Genomic DNA, 18709 nt, shown 5'->3' with positions numbered 1-18709 from the left:
GTTGCACTGGAGGAGTACCTGGAGGAAGCAAATGCAGAAGAACCCGGATCCTCACTGGAAACATGCTGCCCTCAATTTGAATATTGTCATAGAATAAAGAAAGATCAATTATGTGAATTAAATATATATCAGGTACTTTAATTAAATGGGTCAGCAGTCAGAAATCCAGCTTCTATGCATCATCAGTACCATGAGGATCATATGTGAACAAAAATTCTTGGAAATGACCTACAGGCTTCTATCATCACATCACTCATCACTAGAAACAGTGCCCTTTTTCCTTGGATGATTTTGTAAAATAAAGCAATTATGCCATGTATGCATACACAGATATTTAAAAAGTCAGTGTGTGATTCATGATGACTTGTAGGCAGTCAGGTATGTGTTCAAAACCCAGAACAGGAGGAATCGTGTAAGTATATTAACTTCAAATGCCCAACCACAAGTGCTACATGTAAGTGCAACTAAAGGAGGAGATGTGTCTTTAGTCTGCGGCGGAAGATGTGCAGACTTTCTGCTGTCGATGTCAATGCGTAGCTCTTTCCACCAATTAGGAGCAGTGTTGCCAACTCCTCAGTAAGGAAAGTAGCTATTGGCTGTCCTAAAAGTCGCTAAATGTCGCTAAATGACGTGATCGCCTAATTTGTATAATTTAATGGTCCCTTTAGGACGTACAGAAAGTGAGAAAAAAACACCCTAAATCTGTTTAGAACTTAAAATAAGCTTTCTTCTACAGAAGCATATTACATTCACTTCACAAAAAGTGGGATAATTATCTCGGAAATTCATATCAAATTTAATCAAAAGGCTGTTATATGGGGTGGAACTCCTAGCTCTAGGTCCAACCCTCCTCCTTTGATGTACGCCGCAGGATGATGTGCGCCACACGATGATGTTCGCTACAGGATGATGTGCGGTGATGATGATATGCACCGCAGGATGATGTGTCCTGAAGGATGATGTGAGCAGCGGGATGATGTGCGGTGATGATGATATGCACTGCAGGATGATGTGTGCTGAAGGATGATGTGCGCAGCGGGATGATGTGCGGTGATGATGATATGCACTGCAGGATGATGTGTGCTGAAGGATGATGTGCGCAGCGGGATGATGTGCGCTGCAGGATGATGTGCGCAGCAGGCTGAAGTGCGGATGATGTGAGTGGCACGATGATGTGTGCCCGCAGGATGATGTGAGGTGATGATGATATGAGCAGCAGGATGATGTGCGGTGATGATGATATGCGCCCCAGGATGATGTGCCCTGCAGGATGATGTGCGCCATAGGATGATCGGCGCCGCAGGATGATGTGCGTGGCATGATGATGTGCGCCCCCAGGATGATGTGAAGTGATGATGATATGAGCCGCAGGATGATGTGCGGTGATGATGATATGCGCCCCAGGATGATGTGCGCTGCAGGATGATGTGCGCCATAGGATGATCGGCGCCGCAGGATGATGTGCGTGGCATGATAATGTGCGCCCCCAGGATGATGTGAGTTGATGATGATATGCGCCGCAGGATGATGTGCGCTGCTAGATGATATGCTGTGATGATGTACACCGCACGATGCTGTGCACTGTGCACAGCAGGAAAAGTGTGCCGCACGATGATGTGCGCTACAGGAAGATGTGGCTGCAGGATGATGTGCGCCGCACAATGATGTGGGCCCGCAGGATGATGTGAGCCGATGATGATATGCACCACACGATGATGTGCACTGCACGATGATGTGCAGTGATCATGATATGCACTGCAGGATGATGTGTTCTGCAGGATGATGTGCGCCACACGATGATGTGTGTATCCGGGCTTGGGACCAGCAAAATGAGCCAAAAGAGACACTCTGGCAGAGCAAGTTTTGTTTTTCATACGTTTTTGTTTTTTTTCAGGGTCCTGAAAGGGTTCAGTTCCACACTAGATGTCTGGAAATGTCTAGATTCTTAGATGCATCACGATGTGGACTCTGCATCGATGAAGAGACTGAACTCAATGACTCATGAGGTGCTGTCATTTGCCAGCACCTCGGTACGCAAAACACACTGAGGACGTTGCTCAGTCGTGCCAGTGACGGTGAAACCAAGCTGCAAATAGCTCTCGTCATATTTGCAAAGCTTTTGCTTCTTCGCAACTGGCGCATCAGTTGCCTGACTTTTACGAATCAGAAACTTGTCCATGGTTGTGTTTGTTTGCTGACACACTGTGTGTGATGTTAATAAAGTTGTAATTGCAACGTCGTGGTCTTGTGAGTGTGTTTGTATATATGTGTGGCTGGGAGCGACTTGCACAAGAATAATGAATTAGGAGCCAGGACAGCAGACAGTCGTGATTTTGTTGATTGTTTTTCTCGCAGTGAGGGAACAGCAAGCCTATTGGTAGATGTAGAGCAGAGTGGACGGGATGGGGTGTGAGGTTTGACCATGTCCTGGATGTCAACTGGACCCGATCCATACGCAGCACGATACACAAGTACTAATATTTTTAGGCGAATGGGGGAAGCCACTTATAACCAGTAAAGGGAGCGGAAAGGGACTAGTTCATAATAATGCATTACGCAGCCTTTTACACATATTAACTCCGTAGTAACACGTCCAAAGACAGTATTTGAACTGTACAACCCTTTTTAAAGACAGAAGTAAGATTATAATGTAAAACCTACAGCTTCTACTACAGTGGTGAGGTTCCCCTGACTTTCTGACTCGAGTTGCAGGTTTTGACTCGGGGGTCAGAAATTCTGAGCTTTTCTCTTGAAGTGATATCAATGTATTAGCATTGTGCTGGCCTGCATCATTCTTTTTATAATTGCACATCTTTATTTTAAAGTTACATCTTTTGATGCTGGAACATATGTACATCAAAAGTGTATATATTCAATATTGAATGTGTCGTTTCAAGAGCATTTAAATACTAAGACTTGTAATCTACACTTCACACCACTTGGTGGCGGTAGTGCGCTGAACCATTATTTGCCAACCGCCAATACATGTGAAGAAGATAGTGCCCCAAACAAACAGTCCTGTCGCTGCGCCCGTGGATGTTGACAAGAATGAATGTTTCGTTTTGAGAACAACGATGATCTCGGTGAACCTGAGAATTGTTGTTTTTTTTTCGTTAGCCTGGCTAACTGCTTCACTGAGTCCGCCATGATGCACCTCCCTCCAGACTCCAACAGACCAATCAAACACAGTCACATGCAGTCAAATGTCAAGGGTCAAAGTTTGAATCCGCTTGAAGCTATACCGCGGATTTGCTTCGCTACAGGAAACTTATCTTTCATTTGCCCCTTTGCTTGCACCGATTGGAGGTGGGCAGTGGGCAGAGCGTGGCCACTGCTACATTTACTTGTTTGATCGTGCCCTCAGAACGGGAGGGGTGAGGGGAGGCAGTTGGTTGCAATATGCATCTTCACCTCCAGAAGCCACTACATCCTACAAACTGAAACAATTTTCTGAACAGAGTTTGGCCTTTAAATTGTCGAAATTGACTTAAGAAATGCAAAGTCCAAGGATTTAAACACACACAACCCAAATTTAAGTAAATGCCTCAAATACATTTACTTTCTTGGCATTTGAAGAATGCATGAATGCATGCATACATCACTGTATTGGTGTATTGGTCAATACAATTCTTTTTCCTCAAAGACTGAAACAATAAATAATGAAAACTTATGTTTCAAAGAGTTTGTTTGTGTTACTGGTCCTTAAAATATTGTCTACTATCTATTTTTATACATTTTTAAATATCCATCCATTAGTTATACTACTTAACATCCATGTTGCACTGGAGGAGTACCTGGAGGAAGCAAATGCAGAAGAACCCGGATCCTCACTGGAAACATGCTGCCCTCAATTTGAATATTGTCATAGAATAAAGAAAGATCAATTATGTGAATTAAATATATATCAGGTACTTTAATTAAATGGGTCAGCAGTCAGAAATCCAGCTTCTATGCATCATCAGTACCATGAGGATCATATGTGAACAAAAATTCTTGGAAATGACCTACAGGCTTCTATCATCACATCACTCATCACTAGAAACAGTGCCCTTTTTCCTTGGATGATTTTGTAAAATAAAGCAATTATGCCATGTATGCATACACAGATATTTAAAAAGTCAGTGTGTGATTCATGATGACTTGTAGGCAGTCAGGTATGTGTTCAAAACCCAGAACAGGAAGAATCGTGTAAGTATATTAACTTCAAATGCCCAACCACAAGTGCTACATGTAAGTGCAACTAAAGGAGGAGATGTGTCTTTAGTCTGCGGCGGGAGATGTGCAGACTTTCTGCTGTCGATGTCAATGCGTAGCTCTTTCCACCAATTAGGAGCAGTGTTGCCAACTCCTCAGTAAGGAAAGTAGCTATTGGCTGTCCTAAAAGTCGCTAAATGTCGCTAAATGACGTGATCGCCTAATTTGCATAATTTAATGGTCCCTTTAGGACGTACAGAAAGTGAGAAAAAAACACCCTAAATCTGTTTAGAACTTAAAATAAGCTTTCTTCTACAGAAGCATATTACATTCACTTCACAAAAAGTGGGATAATTATCTCGGAAATTCATATCAAATTTAATCAAAAGGCTGTTATATGGGGTGGAACTCCTAGCTCTAGGTCCAACCCTCCTCCTTTGATGTACGCCGCAGGATGATGTGCGCCACACGATGATGTTCGCTACAGGATGATGTGCGGTGATGATGATATGCACCGCAGGATGATGTGTCCTGAAGGATGATGTGAGCAGCGGGATGATGTGCGGTGATGATGATATGCACTGCAGGATGATGTGTGCTGAAGGATGATGTGCGCAGCGGGATGATGTGCGCTGCAGGATGATGTGCGCAGCAGGCTGAAGTGCGGATGATGTGAGTGGCACGATGATGTGTGCCCGCAGGATGATGTGAGGTGATGATGATATGAGCAGCAGGATGATGTGCGGTGATGATGATATGCGCCCCAGGATGATGTGCCCTGCAGGATGATGTGCGCCATAGGATGATCGGCGCCGCAGGATGATGTGCGTGGCATGATGATGTGCGCCCCCAGGATGATGTGAAGTGATGATGATATGAGCCGCAGGATGATGTGCGGTGATGATGATATGCGCCCCAGGATGATGTGCGCTGCAGGATGATGTGCGCCATAGGATGATCGGCGCCGCAGGATGATGTGCGTGGCATGATAATGTGCGCCCCCAGGATGATGTGAGTTGATGATGATATGCGCCGCAGGATGATGTGCGCTGCTAGATGATATGCTGTGATGATGTACACCGCACGATGCTGTGCACTGTGCACAGCAGGAAAAGTGTGCCGCACGATGATGTGCGCTACAGGAAGATGTGGCTGCAGGATGATGTGCGCCGCACAATGATGTGGGCCCGCAGGATGATGTGAGCCGATGATGATATGCACCACACGATGATGTGCACTGCACGATGATGTGCAGTGATGATGATATGCACTGCAGGATGATGTGTTCTGCAGGATGATGTGCGCCGCACGATGATGTGTGTATCCGGGCTTGGGACCAGCAAAATGAGCCAAAAGAGACACTCTGGCAGAGCAAGTTTTGTTTTTCATACGTTTTTGTTTTTTTTCAGGGTCCTGAAAGGGTTCAGTTCCACACTAGATGTCTGGAAATGTCTAGATTCTTAGATGCATCACGATGTGGACTCTGCATCGATGAAGAGACTGAACTCAATGACTCATGAGGTGCTGTCATTTGCCAGCACCTCGGTACGCAAAACACACTGAGGACGTTGCTCAGTCGTGCCAGTGACGGTGAAACCAAGCTGCAAATAGCTCTCGTCATATTTGCAAAGCTTTTGCTTCTTCGCAACTGGCGCATCAGTTGCCTGACTTTTACGAATCAGAAACTTGTCCATGGTTGTGTTTGTTTGCTGACACACTGTGTGTGATGTTAATAAAGTTGTAATTGCAACGTCGTGGTCTTGTGAGTGTGTTTGTATATATGTGTGGCTGGGAGCGACTTGCACAAGAATAATGAATTAGGAGCCAGGACAGCAGACAGTCGTGATTTTGTTGATTGTTTTTCTCGCAGTGAGGGAACAGCAAGCCTATTGGTAGATGTAGAGCAGAGTGGACGGGATGGGGTGTGAGGTTTGACCATGTCCTGGATGTCAACTGGACCCGATCCATACGCAGCACGATACACAAGTACTAATGTTTTTAGGCGAATGGGGGAAGCCACTTATAACCAGTAAAGGGAGCGGAAAGGGACTAGTTCATAATAATGCATTACGCAGCCTTTTACACATATTAACTCCGTAGTAACACGTCCAAAGACAGTATTTGAACTGTACAACCCTTTTTAAAGACAGAAGTAAGATTATAATGTAAAACCTACAGCTTCTACTACAGTGGTGAGGTTCCCCTGACTTTCTGACTCGAGTTGCAGGTTTTGACTCGGGGGTCAGAAATTCTGAGCTTTTCTCTTGAAGTGATATCAATGTATTAGCATTGTGCTGGCCTGCATCATTCTTTTTATAATTGCACATCTTTATTTTAAAGTTACATCTTTTGATGCTGGAACATATGTACATCAAAAGTGTATATATTCAATATTGAATGTGTCGTTTCAAGAGCATTTAAATACTAAGACTTGTAATCTACACTTCACACCACTTGGTGGCGGTAGTGCGCTGAACCATTATTTGCCAACCGCCAATACATGTGAAGAAGATAGTGCCCCAAACAAACAGTCCTGTCGCTGCGCCCGTGGATGTTGATAAGAATGAATGTTTCGTTTTGAGAACAACGATGATCTCGGTGAGTTACATTCTGCTGTGCGGACAGTTCCTCCTGCTGCTGACCGTCATTCTGTTACAATGTCTGGGTGGAATTCATTCCCACAACTCCTCCACCACCGAGACCCCTGCTTCCTCTCCGGCCCGGGGAGCCACCGGGTTCCCGTTCAGCGAGCAGCCGCCCGACCCGGTGAAGTACGAGATCCCGGTGGACACTGAGAACGACACCGAGACGTACGAGTACAGACCCCTGTCCCCCGTGGTCCTCTGCAGCTATCTGTGAGTAACCTGTCCTTTATATACAGTCTATGGTCCAGCGTCCATTATATACAGTCTGTGGTCCAGTGTCCCTTATAAACAGTCTGTGTGCCAGTGTCCCTTATAAACAGTCTGTGGTCAAGCACCAATCTCGTGCTGATGCATTAGCACGCTAGCTACCTAAACTAGAAAATTCCTCCTGCCGAGAAATTTCGAATGGGTGCCTAGAATTTGCCGGTTCCAGACTAAATATTTTTATTTTTTTGGGAAGAGAGACAGACTGTGTCAATTTCAGAGAGAGAGAGAGAGAGAGAGAGAGAGAGAGAGAGAGAGAGAGAGAGAGAGAGAGAGAGAGAGAGAGAGAGAGAGAGAGAGAGAGAGAGAGAGAGAGAGAGAGAGAGAGAGAGAGAGAGAGAGAGAGAGAGAGAGAGAGAGAGAGAGAGAGAGAGAGAGAGAGAGAGAGAGAGAGAGAGAGAGAGAGAGAAAAAACTGGCTGGTATAAAAGAGAGAGCGACAGACTTGATCAGTAGCTACCGCTATCGCTAACACTGCATACACACTCATTGGCCTCTTCAGGACAGGGCTCTGATCATGTGACGGGATTTTGGGGGCGATTGCTATAACTTAATTTTCACACCAACCACTAGGTGGCGCTATCACTATCGCTGCATACGCACTTATATCTCTGTTCAGGTCTTGAATCTAATGAAGGTTGTTCAATTTGGGACCGATTGCACAAACTTCATTTTCAGACGGACCACTAGGTGGCGCTATCACTAATAATGTGTATGCAGTAATAGTCCTGACTTGATCAGGTCAGGGCTCTGATCATGTGACAGGATTTTGGGGGCGATTGCTAAAACTTCATTTTCACAACGACCACCAGGTGGCGGTAACACTATCACTTCATACACACTAATACAGGAATCTGATCAAGAGCCAATCACATTGCACTACAACAGTTCCCCCCTGAAAGACAATGAAAATAAAAAAAACAATTTAAGCCCCGCCCACACTGGGACTTCAACTGGCCACCTCTGGGTCACTGTCCCTCTGCTCTACTGACTGCAGCACCTACAGTGTTGATCAACACCTGTGAAGTATTCTATAAATAGATCTGACTGTCCCCCCTCCCTCTGCGTGTGTGAGTCCCTGATTACACCAGGTGTGGGAAATGAGAGGGAGACATCAGACCTCAGGAGAACGTCCCGAACAAAATGCTCTAATACAAAATCTATAACTCCTATCCGTGAATTGAAAACACCGTAAGAATTACAAGGCTTGGACGAACAAGTACATATCTATATTATTGTTTAGAGCCATTGACAGTTGATTATTTAAAGAATTCAACAGTTCCCCCCTGAAAGACAAGGAAAAAAACTCAATGTTTTGTATCTTTCCCACATTGGTACTGGAACACGCCATTTTGAGTTACTGTCCCTCTGCTCCTCTGAATGCACTACCTGCAGTGTTGATTAACACCTGTGAAGTCTAAAAATAGATCTGACTGTCCCCTGTTCCCCCTTTGGCCCCCCTCCCTCTGCGTGTGTGGCTCGCTGATTACGCCAGGTGCGGCGTGAGAGAGGGAGACATCAGACCTCAGGAGAACGTCCCGAACAAAATGCTCTAATTCAAAAACTATAACTCCTATCCGACAAATGAAAACACCGTGAGAATCACAAGGCGTGAGCCCGTGTGAGCAGTTTAGAAACGTACTTCTCATTTCATAAATTCTCCTCTGAGACTTATCATTACTTTTAATGGAAGAGACATTTTTTCACACTCTAGCACCGTCATCAAACAAATACTTGTTACTCAAAAACTATAAGTCCTACATGGAAAATGAAAACATTTTGAGAATCACAAGAGTTTACACTAAAACCAGATATATTTTTTATTCGTGAGAGCTGAGAAATGGAGCCCTGGGGGCGATTTACTTTTTATTTTTCAGTTTTAATCTTTTCAGAAAAATCTTCAGAATTAACATGGGGCTCCAATGGGAGAAGGATCCGGAAATAATTCCTTGATTTTTCGATGCGTATATAAGCAAAGTTCTGAGAGATTTGAGAGTGACATGTCTGCGAAGGAAACAATCTCACCACCTCAAATATCTAAAAATCATGTCTGAGGACCTCCGTTTGGGGATTTGAGAGCAGTTTTAGTGCACCCGGGGTACCTCAAAACAGGTCATTTTCACACTCTTGCTCTTTAGGGCGAGAGACCTTGAGTCCCATTCGTCGTTTTTTTCCGCGTTATCGCGATCTTTGAGCCAACTGTTGGACGAATTTCTTATAAAAGTAATAGCACGCTATTCGACGTAATTCCGCAGGTTTATTTCCAGGTCTCGTGAATGTGTGTCAAAATTTGTGGGAGGAGAAGCACGCAGAAATAAAGACGGAAGAAGATATAATAATAATAAGCACCACGGAATAGTAATATGTAATATGTGCCGCCTAGTGGCAGCCACTAGGCGGCACCCATAATAAGTATTAGAACTGTTATACATTGTATCCCGAACCTACTGCTAGAACTTAATAATCAAATGCTGGTCGTTAGCGTTGTTCTACATTTGACAAAAAAATGAGGGGAATTGTTAGGTTGTCAGGTTTTATGTACAGAGCTTGGCGTGAATATGCTGTTACAGATGATCAGACTTTCCCAATACAGAGACATTCCACATCCCTCACTCTCTCATCTCTTTGTTCCGTTTGACGATGAAGACCTGATGAGTTTGTCTACTGTCAGGACCCTGTGGATCACGCAGGAAACTACAGTGCTCTGCAGGATTTGGGCCACGGTTGTGTCGGGGTAAGTGTTGTTTGTGAGGCTGGTGTCATGTTGTCAATGACAAAGCACTTCCCTTACAGGTTCTTTGTTTGTTTGTATCATCAGTGGGGCGGCCAGACTCAGAAAGAAGTGAACCTCACTCGTGTGATATGCACTGCACTCGATGATATAGAGTGTGCCGGATCCAGAGAGTTCCTGAGAGGAGAAGTGCCCTGCATCAAGTAAGTGATAACAGAACTGTCACACCCAATTCAATTTAAAAAAAACTATATGAACTTTTGAGGAAGACTGAGACCCCATTCAGACCTGGTGTTAACATTCATCCTTACATGTCACTTAGCTGAAGCTTTTATCCTAAGCAACTTACAATTAATACATTCAACATTTTATGAGGGGCAATTTTTTGTGGGGGGGGGGAATCCGCAGCTTAACCAAGGACGCTTCAGCATGGGCTGGGATTCGAGCTGCTGACCTTCTGGTTGGAGGACAACTGCTGTACTCTAGCTGTGCATAATCATTCATTCAGCCCCTCCCGACTCAGCTCTCCCTCTCTTGCTCGCACCAACACACGCACGCACACACAAACACACACACACCTACACAAGCATTGTCATCAGACACGTCTGCAACAACTTAATATGGTCTTCGCAAACATTAGTTCTACTTATTTATTTGCATATACAGTTGGGAATATGCAAGGTTATTAAGATCATGTAATTGTAAGCACACAGTATATCAGAGTAAAGGAGAACATATAGATATTAATGTTAATGTTAATATTAATAAGGATAAAATAATACTGCATTGTGCTACTTTGTTAGACTCCTAATGAAACATGTGCAGCAGAGGCATTCACATTATATATTCAATCCTAGGGGAGGGAATTTTATCTAATTATCGATCATCTGGATCAAAGTTTTTTGCTTCTGGACCTTTTTTTTTTTTTTCACTGTGTGACCACTAAAGATGCATCTTCACCAGCCTCATGATCTGTGCTTTGATTAAGTATTTTAGACTGTTAATGTGTGTTGTAATTCACAAAGAGAGCTTTTCAATAAAAAAATCTGACTACATCAGTCTGTAACAGTGGTCAGTGCTCTCCACACTTATTTGACACCCATTCAGTTTAAGACTTGTGAGCTACGTTTGTAGCCTTTAGTGAATCAGGGTGTCCCCGCCTGTCCCCCTCGGCAGCATGGAGGTGCATTACTCTGCTGGTCAACAAGACATTCTGCTCCTTTGATGTTTTATAATCCCTCACACTTAGATCCGATCTTTATAAATACCTTTTGAATTCATTTTTATGTTCCTGGATAAATGGGACGTAACTTCTTCTACAACAATGAAGTTAAACAAAAACTCTGTGTTGTGTGATAATCTGCGGGAGGTACTTCTCTCCGGTCTGCAGCCTGTGTGTGTCTCTGTCACTCACAAAAACTGACCACATGTATTTAGTTATCTATCATTGATGAAAGATCATGAATCTGGATTGTTCCAGGCGCTTAAGCTCTGATGTCCTGACTGTGCACGGTTCGTGTTTAAATACATGTGTCATGAACTCTGCTGTTCAGGTCCTAATAATTTCTGATTAGTGTTGGTGTTAAGAGGGGGTGCCGAGGGACGACACTCAGACAAGAGACCCTGACACGGTGAAAGACTTTTAATGTGCATCTGTCCTTATCCTGAAGAAGTGCTGGTTATAATATGTGGATGCATGTATGTGAGGCTAAGGACAAGGTGGCAGAGCTGAGTACTAATTAACATTTTCTTTTAAATGAGTTTGTTTGCATGTACTTCATGATCAAATTAAATTTTCTATGCACAAATCACAACTTGCCTAATAGGGCACAATTTTTAAAAGGTGCTACACCCTCTTAATTTTAACCCCTCGATTATCATAAGAAAATCTTCGTAACATCATCGAGTTGTATGTGGTAATCATGACAGCAACAGATATTCAATACAATAAATACAGAAAAGAATGAGAAGAGTGACAGAGTGACGCGCATGTAGACGTAAATCAAAAATATGTTTAGTATTGACTGTAAGTAATGCTTTCCTTCCATTTATTATGGACTGTAGCTAAACTGGATGTTTCCAGATGTGCAAATTAACTCAGTACTTATATTTGAAACTGTCATTCAGTTTGATGACATAAAAATACTGTAGTGTCATGTTGACCACTAGAGGGCAATGTTTACTAACGTGTAGAACCACCACCTCAACCTTTATCCACAGCACCCCATGTTCACTCAGCGTCTCTCCTTCACCAGCACTTGAGGGTAATCTCTATATAAACTGCACCCAGATCAGAGATATGCAGCAGCTGGACACTATCAAAGCAACATCTGTACAAAGAAAATCCAGCTGTGGGTTGCATACTGCCTTAGTAGAGTCTGTAATGTCCTGTTTGCTTTCTGTATCGCATCCACATCCTTATACTGTACGCAACAGATATTATTTTGATTGAGTCTGTATTTGCATCTTTAAACTCATTATCAATCAATCAATCAAATTGTATTTGTATAGCCCATAATCACAAATCACAATTCGTCTCATAGGGCTTTAACATGTTGTGACATCCTCTGTCCTTAACTCTCAGCAAGAGTAAGGAAAAACTATTAAAAACCCTTTTACAGGGTAAAAATATGTTGAAACCTCAGAGAGAGCCAGATGTGAGGGATCCCTCTCCCAGGACGGACAGAAGTGCAATAGATGTCAGGTGCAGGAAAACATCAAGATTATAGTTTTTAGCAGCATTGATGAGGGTAAACATTTTGAAGGATAACTTCAATACTATATATCAAGCAGTCCTGCTGCAATCATAGTCTATGGTCAGCAACCAGCAGGATCATGATCCACCATCCAGATCGGATGCCACTCATAGTCCACTGCCGCTTATTAGGATCCATCATGAGCCGCTGCCACGCTACTGGTCCACCGCCCCTATCTGATGCCAACGCGACACAGGATCCGCCCATTACCTCTACTGAGTGGGCCACATGGTTTTCATCGTACTACCATACAAACCAGTAGCCAGTCAGATTTACCTTGAGCCTTTACGTTCTGCCGCACTAATTAGCTCTAACTATAAGCTTTATCAAAAAGGAAGGTTTTGAGCCTACTCTTAAACGAACAGATAGTGTCTACCTCCCAAACTGAAAGTGGTAGATTTTTCCACAGCAGAGGAGCTTGGTGGCTAAAAGCTCTGGCTCCTACTCTACTTTTAGAGACTTTGTAATCCTGAATTCTGGGAGCGCTATATTATTAAGGGCCTTGAAGGTGAGGATGAGAATTTTAAATTCTATTCCAGATTTAACTGGAAGCCAGTGTAGCGATGCTAATACTGGAGAAATTATCATAATTGATTTCCATAATTTCTACGTGAATATTAGGATATTTATTATTTTACTCTAAACACTAATGTTGATTTTTCCCTCTTTCTCACTCTCTCCCCTATATGTGTTTGGCCGCTGGTTTTCCACAGATACACTGGACACTACTTCATCACCACGCTGCTGTACTCCTTCTTCCTGGGTTGTTTCGGGGTTGATCGCTTCTGCCTTGGTCACACCGGCACCGCTGTGGGGAAGCTGCTCACCCTGGGAGGCCTGGGGATCTGGTGGTTTGTCGACTTGATTCTGCTCATCACCGGCGGCCTGATGCCTAGTGATTACAGCAACTGGTGCACATACTACTGACACCAAAAGAATGGTGTTACCAAGGACTCTGACCACCTCCCGGTTCGATCAATTTAATATTGAGTCCGAGGACCTGCTGAGTAGTCCGGGGAAAAATTATCTTATTCAAATTGAATTCACTTGAAATTTACGACCTTAAAAAGAAAAGACCTCCGAATGACTCTCCAGGCAGATTCTCAGTCCATTCTTTTTAGTACTAAATCGTAAAAATAAGGTCACCTTGGTTTGTTCAATTAGCCTGAGCCACAGAAAAAAGTGATTTATCGTCGCCTTTTAGTTCTGATCTGTTTGGTTTCTTCACATTGATTTATTACAAACAAACCTACATATCAACAGGAAGTCACATGGACTGACAGATAGCTTATTGATTGGACAGTTTTGGCATCTGTCATCCTGCATCATCAGGAATGCGGTGACCCACATGGAAAATTAAATTGAAAAAAAAAACATGACGGCTGAGCTTATGTCTGTACTTCCTGTGTGGCTGCTGTGATTCATTCTGTAATTCATGATGAGGACACAAGCAGAGTTCACCTTCTAACATTAATGTATACGCTGCGCATGAGAATACTTTCTGAAAAGTTCAAGGTCTGTAGAACTGCTGAATTATAATTGTGTTTAGTGTTTATATCAATGCTAAAATCACATATCTGCATTTATAAACTCATAAAACCACAAACTAACTGCAAACACTGTACAGTCCACAGAGCCCCTGCTTAGGTGTGACTAATTCTAAGTAGTGTGAAAGATTGTGTGGACGTAGCTGGACTCTAGGTGACTGGTGCGGTACAGAGGCAAGATGACCAACCAGAGGACTTTGTTATCGTAGACGCCATGTCAGAGGTTTTAAAGTGGGAGGAGGGCCACCCCACAGTTTCAGGGGAGGCTCTGGGAATGGAAGTAATCTGGTCAAAGAGAGAGCGTTTTTTTATGTGTCTTTTCACACATTGCCAGAGTCAGAAACTCATAGATGCCTCAGGAAAGTTATTAAGATGAGGTGAGTAGTTTTTTTTTTAGAGGAGGCATTGTGTTATCTTAGCAGCAATTCCTGGAATGCTGCCAACTGTTATCAAGTTATCCTGTTTAAGCAGCATATATAAAAAAAACAATGTGGTAGTGCTGATGATGATGACTGTCCAATCAACAAATAATCTATCAATCATGTTCACTTCTCTTGGTTTGTTGTATTTAACGAGAATAGTTTTTCCTAGATTGAGTGTTGACCTGACCTATAATCTCTCAGAACATTTTTACGGCAGATAGTTAAGCATGTCCTGCTTTGTTTTCCACATCTTGGAGAGTTTTGGGTAAAAAAACACAATTTTGTCTTGATAAACTCCTTATTCTGCAAAGTTCACATAACATAGCTGACATCGTCTGATCATTTTCAGGATTATGCATGTCAACCGAAAATCCTCCTCTCCACTTGAACTTGGAGCAGTGATTATAGAACCATTGTACAGCCTGAGGGCAACATCCTACAAGACTCATTATCCGTGCTTTCCTCCTCCTTTCCCAAGTAGCACGGCTTCGGCTCTTCACGGTCTTCTGCTGCTGGAGGCGATCACATTTTTGAACTTCTCTGTTGATCTCCTGCCTTCAACTGTATTTAGACTGATCACTTTTCAGCATCGAGCAAGTTAGAACGCAGAACTACAAATGGATGGTGATCACATAACTGAGGTGCTGATTTAGTAGTTTTGAGACGTGGAAAGCAGAATCTTCCTCTATCGAAAAAACAAAAACCTTACTTCTGAGCTGTGTGGAAGCACTTCTCTCCTTAGCATTCAGGAGTTGAGCTTGGCCCTGTCCAAATGTCTGAAACTTTATCAAATTCAGATTTTCATCAGCTTATTCCAGCTAAGCTCAGATCTCGCGTTAAATATTAAAATCCTCACCTTTTATCCTGCTTTGTTAAATTCCTCGTTTTAACCCAAGTGGAAGGTTTATGTGCTTTTCATAAACCTTCCACTTGGAGCAGGTTTCATTACCCAAGGATCCATAAAAACCCTTTGAGGTGTTGTCATAAAAGGTTGAAGGAGACATGATCGTCAACGTGTCGACCGCTGTCATCCTGCAGCAGCAATTTGCTTTTAGCAGGCAATATATTTTCAGGCGACTAAACATCTTTTGGAGAGGGGGAGCAGTAAATTGCAGCTTTCCATATTGCAATTTTCCATTTAATTCACAAAGTGTTAATGCAAGCTGAAACAAATATAGTTTATAGTTATAGAGTTTTTCCATGTCCGAGGTCTTGTCTTCAATCTGAATGTATTGTTTTTTCTTTGTTAAATCCAAACCCAGATCCGCTGAGTCGCCCTGCATTTGTATAAAACATGGTGTGTGGTGAACCCTTAATGTTGTGCTTTGTAAAATACTGTATATAATATCGACCTGCCCAGCAGAAGCTTTGTTTTATATTCTTTAACTTTAATCCACTGTACTATTTATCATTGCCTTATGTTTTTGTGTTGAGGCATACATGTTCCTGGGAGCATAGAGTTTTTTTTTGTCCTCTGGTAAATTTGTGTAATTTTTTTCAACTTCTGCTAAAATAAAAATAGGCTAAGCTTTGTCCTTAACTTTTTTATTAAAACTACACACATGCTCCAGGAAGAGTATCTCCCCTGTAACAATGCAGAGGAAGGAGTGTTGTATTAAAACTGTCATTATGACTCAATAAAAAGTATCAGGTACAGTGTGTCCTCTTCATTCTCTGACTGGATTTAATGGGCTGTGCTCAGTGAGGTGTAGAATGTCAATGAAAGACTGAAGAACAAGGATTGGCCATATATAATATTTATTTACATAAGTATTATAAGGGCTATAACACAGCCTTAATCATAATCTCTCTTGTGGTAAAAAGAGTGAATGGAATATTTTATGGGAGAGTAAATATGCATGAACTTCATAAAAACATGAAGTCTCACACGTGCTGATGTCAGAGGCTCAGTGCACTGACCTGTGCTCTCAATATTTCAACCAAACTCATTCTGATCATTCGTAATAACAATAAACATCCAGCTCATGGGTTTCAGTCAGTCCTCAGTAAGATCAGCACATAATGTTGAGCACACAGTTCACTTTTGAGGGATCGTTTCCCCTACATTAGAAACAAGTTCTTACTTAAAGGTTCAGTGTGTAGAATTTAGTGACATCTAGTGGTGAGGTTGCATTTTGCAGCTGAATACCCCTAACCTCACCCTCTCCTTCCAACATGAGAGAGAACCTGGGTAGCCTGCAGTTGTCATAAAAACTCAAAAGGCCTTTATAATATCGTCGTAACCACCATGTCTTGCCAATTTAATTAGGATCGGTCTAATTTCACTCAGGAATGCTTTCTCTATGTCTTGTTCATTATTAACCCTATTTCACTCTCCCCGCCTCTTCCAATCAGCTGACTGTTGGATGTTTAATTTAAATCCAATCCGATTTTGCCATGATGTCAATCACCCGATGTTGTCGTTGCTGTCAAAGTTTGAATCTGCGCTCCTCTCAGCTGCTGTCAGGTGTCATTTCAGTGACACACTGCGAACCCTCCTCCTCCCCGGGCTCCATATCCAGAGCCCTGGTTCAGTCCACTTATATCCTCTTATTCAGATCCTTAACCTTTCTGCGATCCTTTCCTATACGCAAATGTATTGTCCTGCATGACAAAACATTTCAGAAATATGTACCTCTTGATTGAACTGGGGATCCTTAGATCTTCATTATAATTTGATAAAGCAAATACATATTAGTTGTTAATGGAGAAAAAAGCCTCCAACTCTCGTCACTGTTTCGGGATCTTAGTGCAGGACTCTGTCATATGACCTTCTGTTGTCTTTAGTATGCTCTCTTTCCTCCTCCATCGAGCAGGGACTTTATGGTGAGAAACACATCACTCTAGAACTTTATTTATTTATTTTATATTATATTAGTATATATTTACATCATTCATAAACGGGTTGGGATTTATCAGGCTGAGGATTTGGTGAAACTGACTTGAAGTACTAACAACTTTGTTGCCATTGTTTTGCCCTGTAAACTCAAGTTTAAATGGATAATCCACAGGACAAGCATTCAACAGCTTATATAATACTTCACAGTTGAGTGATAATAATACTTCTGAGTTGTCGGTAAATTGTCTCTGGACCTACAAGTTGATGCAGGAATCAGTTTTTTCAATGGATTGAGCAGCACACATGGAACTCATTCATCTCTGTTGCATTAGGGCAGATATGGATCTCTAAAAACCTGAGATAATAAAACATCAACAAGCATCAATTGGAGTCAAACAAGCCACTTAACCACCGGTTTGTGAAGCACAGAGCATTCCTGCAGTTCTCTGGTTTCATTTCCATCATTAATTTCCCTAATGTCCTCCATGTTCTACAAAAGAAAGAGTAGTCAAGTTAAGTACAGTGGTTTGTGATCACTGGTGTTGTTATTGTTTTCATTTGCTGAAAATGACAGCCGTACAGAGAAGCTATAAATAAAGAGAAATTGACAAAATGTCTTCACACAAGAGAGTTTCTAACATAGGGAGGAGTTCCACTTCCACACTACTTCTTGGTAATGTAGGGGGCGATAGTGAGGCAGAATGAGTGAATGGCCTAAGGAGCTTTAGCCCCGTTGGGTAAAAACAAATTATTTTTGTATATTGTTTTTATATGGGCACCTTATATCAAAGACATAAAAACAACAGATGCAGTAACACAATATTAGATTTTCACCTTTTCTACCAAAGTGAAATATATATTTTAAGTATTTGTGAACACTTAATAACATTGACCATTTAGGTTTTAACCATCAATCAAGCACTAAGCATTACATTTCAGCAATAGCAACGCCCTGTGTCTTCTTTTAGATGGTCATTCTCAATTTCAAAATTTCCCTTTGACTAAACTCTGAGTGCCATCGAGGAAGAGTGTCCTGTCACATTTCTAAACTGATGGATAACAATTATATATTTGTCCCTTTTCCCCCAGAGAAGCAGGTGTATATAATTGTAGTCATTCACCACCAGTTCATTGAGGACATCTTTGTGTCTGCCCTTGGATTTTTTACAATGTCAAAAAAAAAAATAAAATAAATAAAAATAGAACAAGAAATACAGTGCACATCACCCACAGCTGTTTTCCCACTTAGTACTGTACAGTGCAGTATGTTGGGGTACATTCATATTTTATGTTTGATATTTAGTCACTGAAA

At 42.2% G+C, this 18709-nt stretch overlaps 1 protein-coding gene across 1 annotated transcript; it reads left to right on the top strand.

Moving 5' to 3' along the window:
* Positions 1–6704: 6704 nt before the first annotated feature.
* tm2d2 (TM2 domain containing 2) lies at positions 6705–16212 on the top strand. Its single transcript, XM_062384780.1, has 4 exons — positions 6705–7049; positions 9749–9836; positions 9921–10036; positions 13303–16212. The coding sequence occupies exons 1-4, from the start codon at positions 6784–6786 to the stop codon at positions 13514–13516; spliced, it is 684 nt and encodes a 227-aa protein (XP_062240764.1). The 5' UTR covers positions 6705–6783; the 3' UTR covers positions 13517–16212.
* The last annotated feature ends 2497 nt before the right edge of the window (positions 16213–18709 follow it).

The sequence above is a fragment of the Platichthys flesus genome, chromosome 3, assembly GCF_949316205.1.
Source record: "Platichthys flesus chromosome 3, fPlaFle2.1, whole genome shotgun sequence".
NCBI lineage: Eukaryota > Metazoa > Chordata > Actinopteri > Pleuronectiformes > Pleuronectidae > Platichthys > Platichthys flesus.
This window is presented reverse-complemented; position numbering and strand designations above follow the sequence as displayed.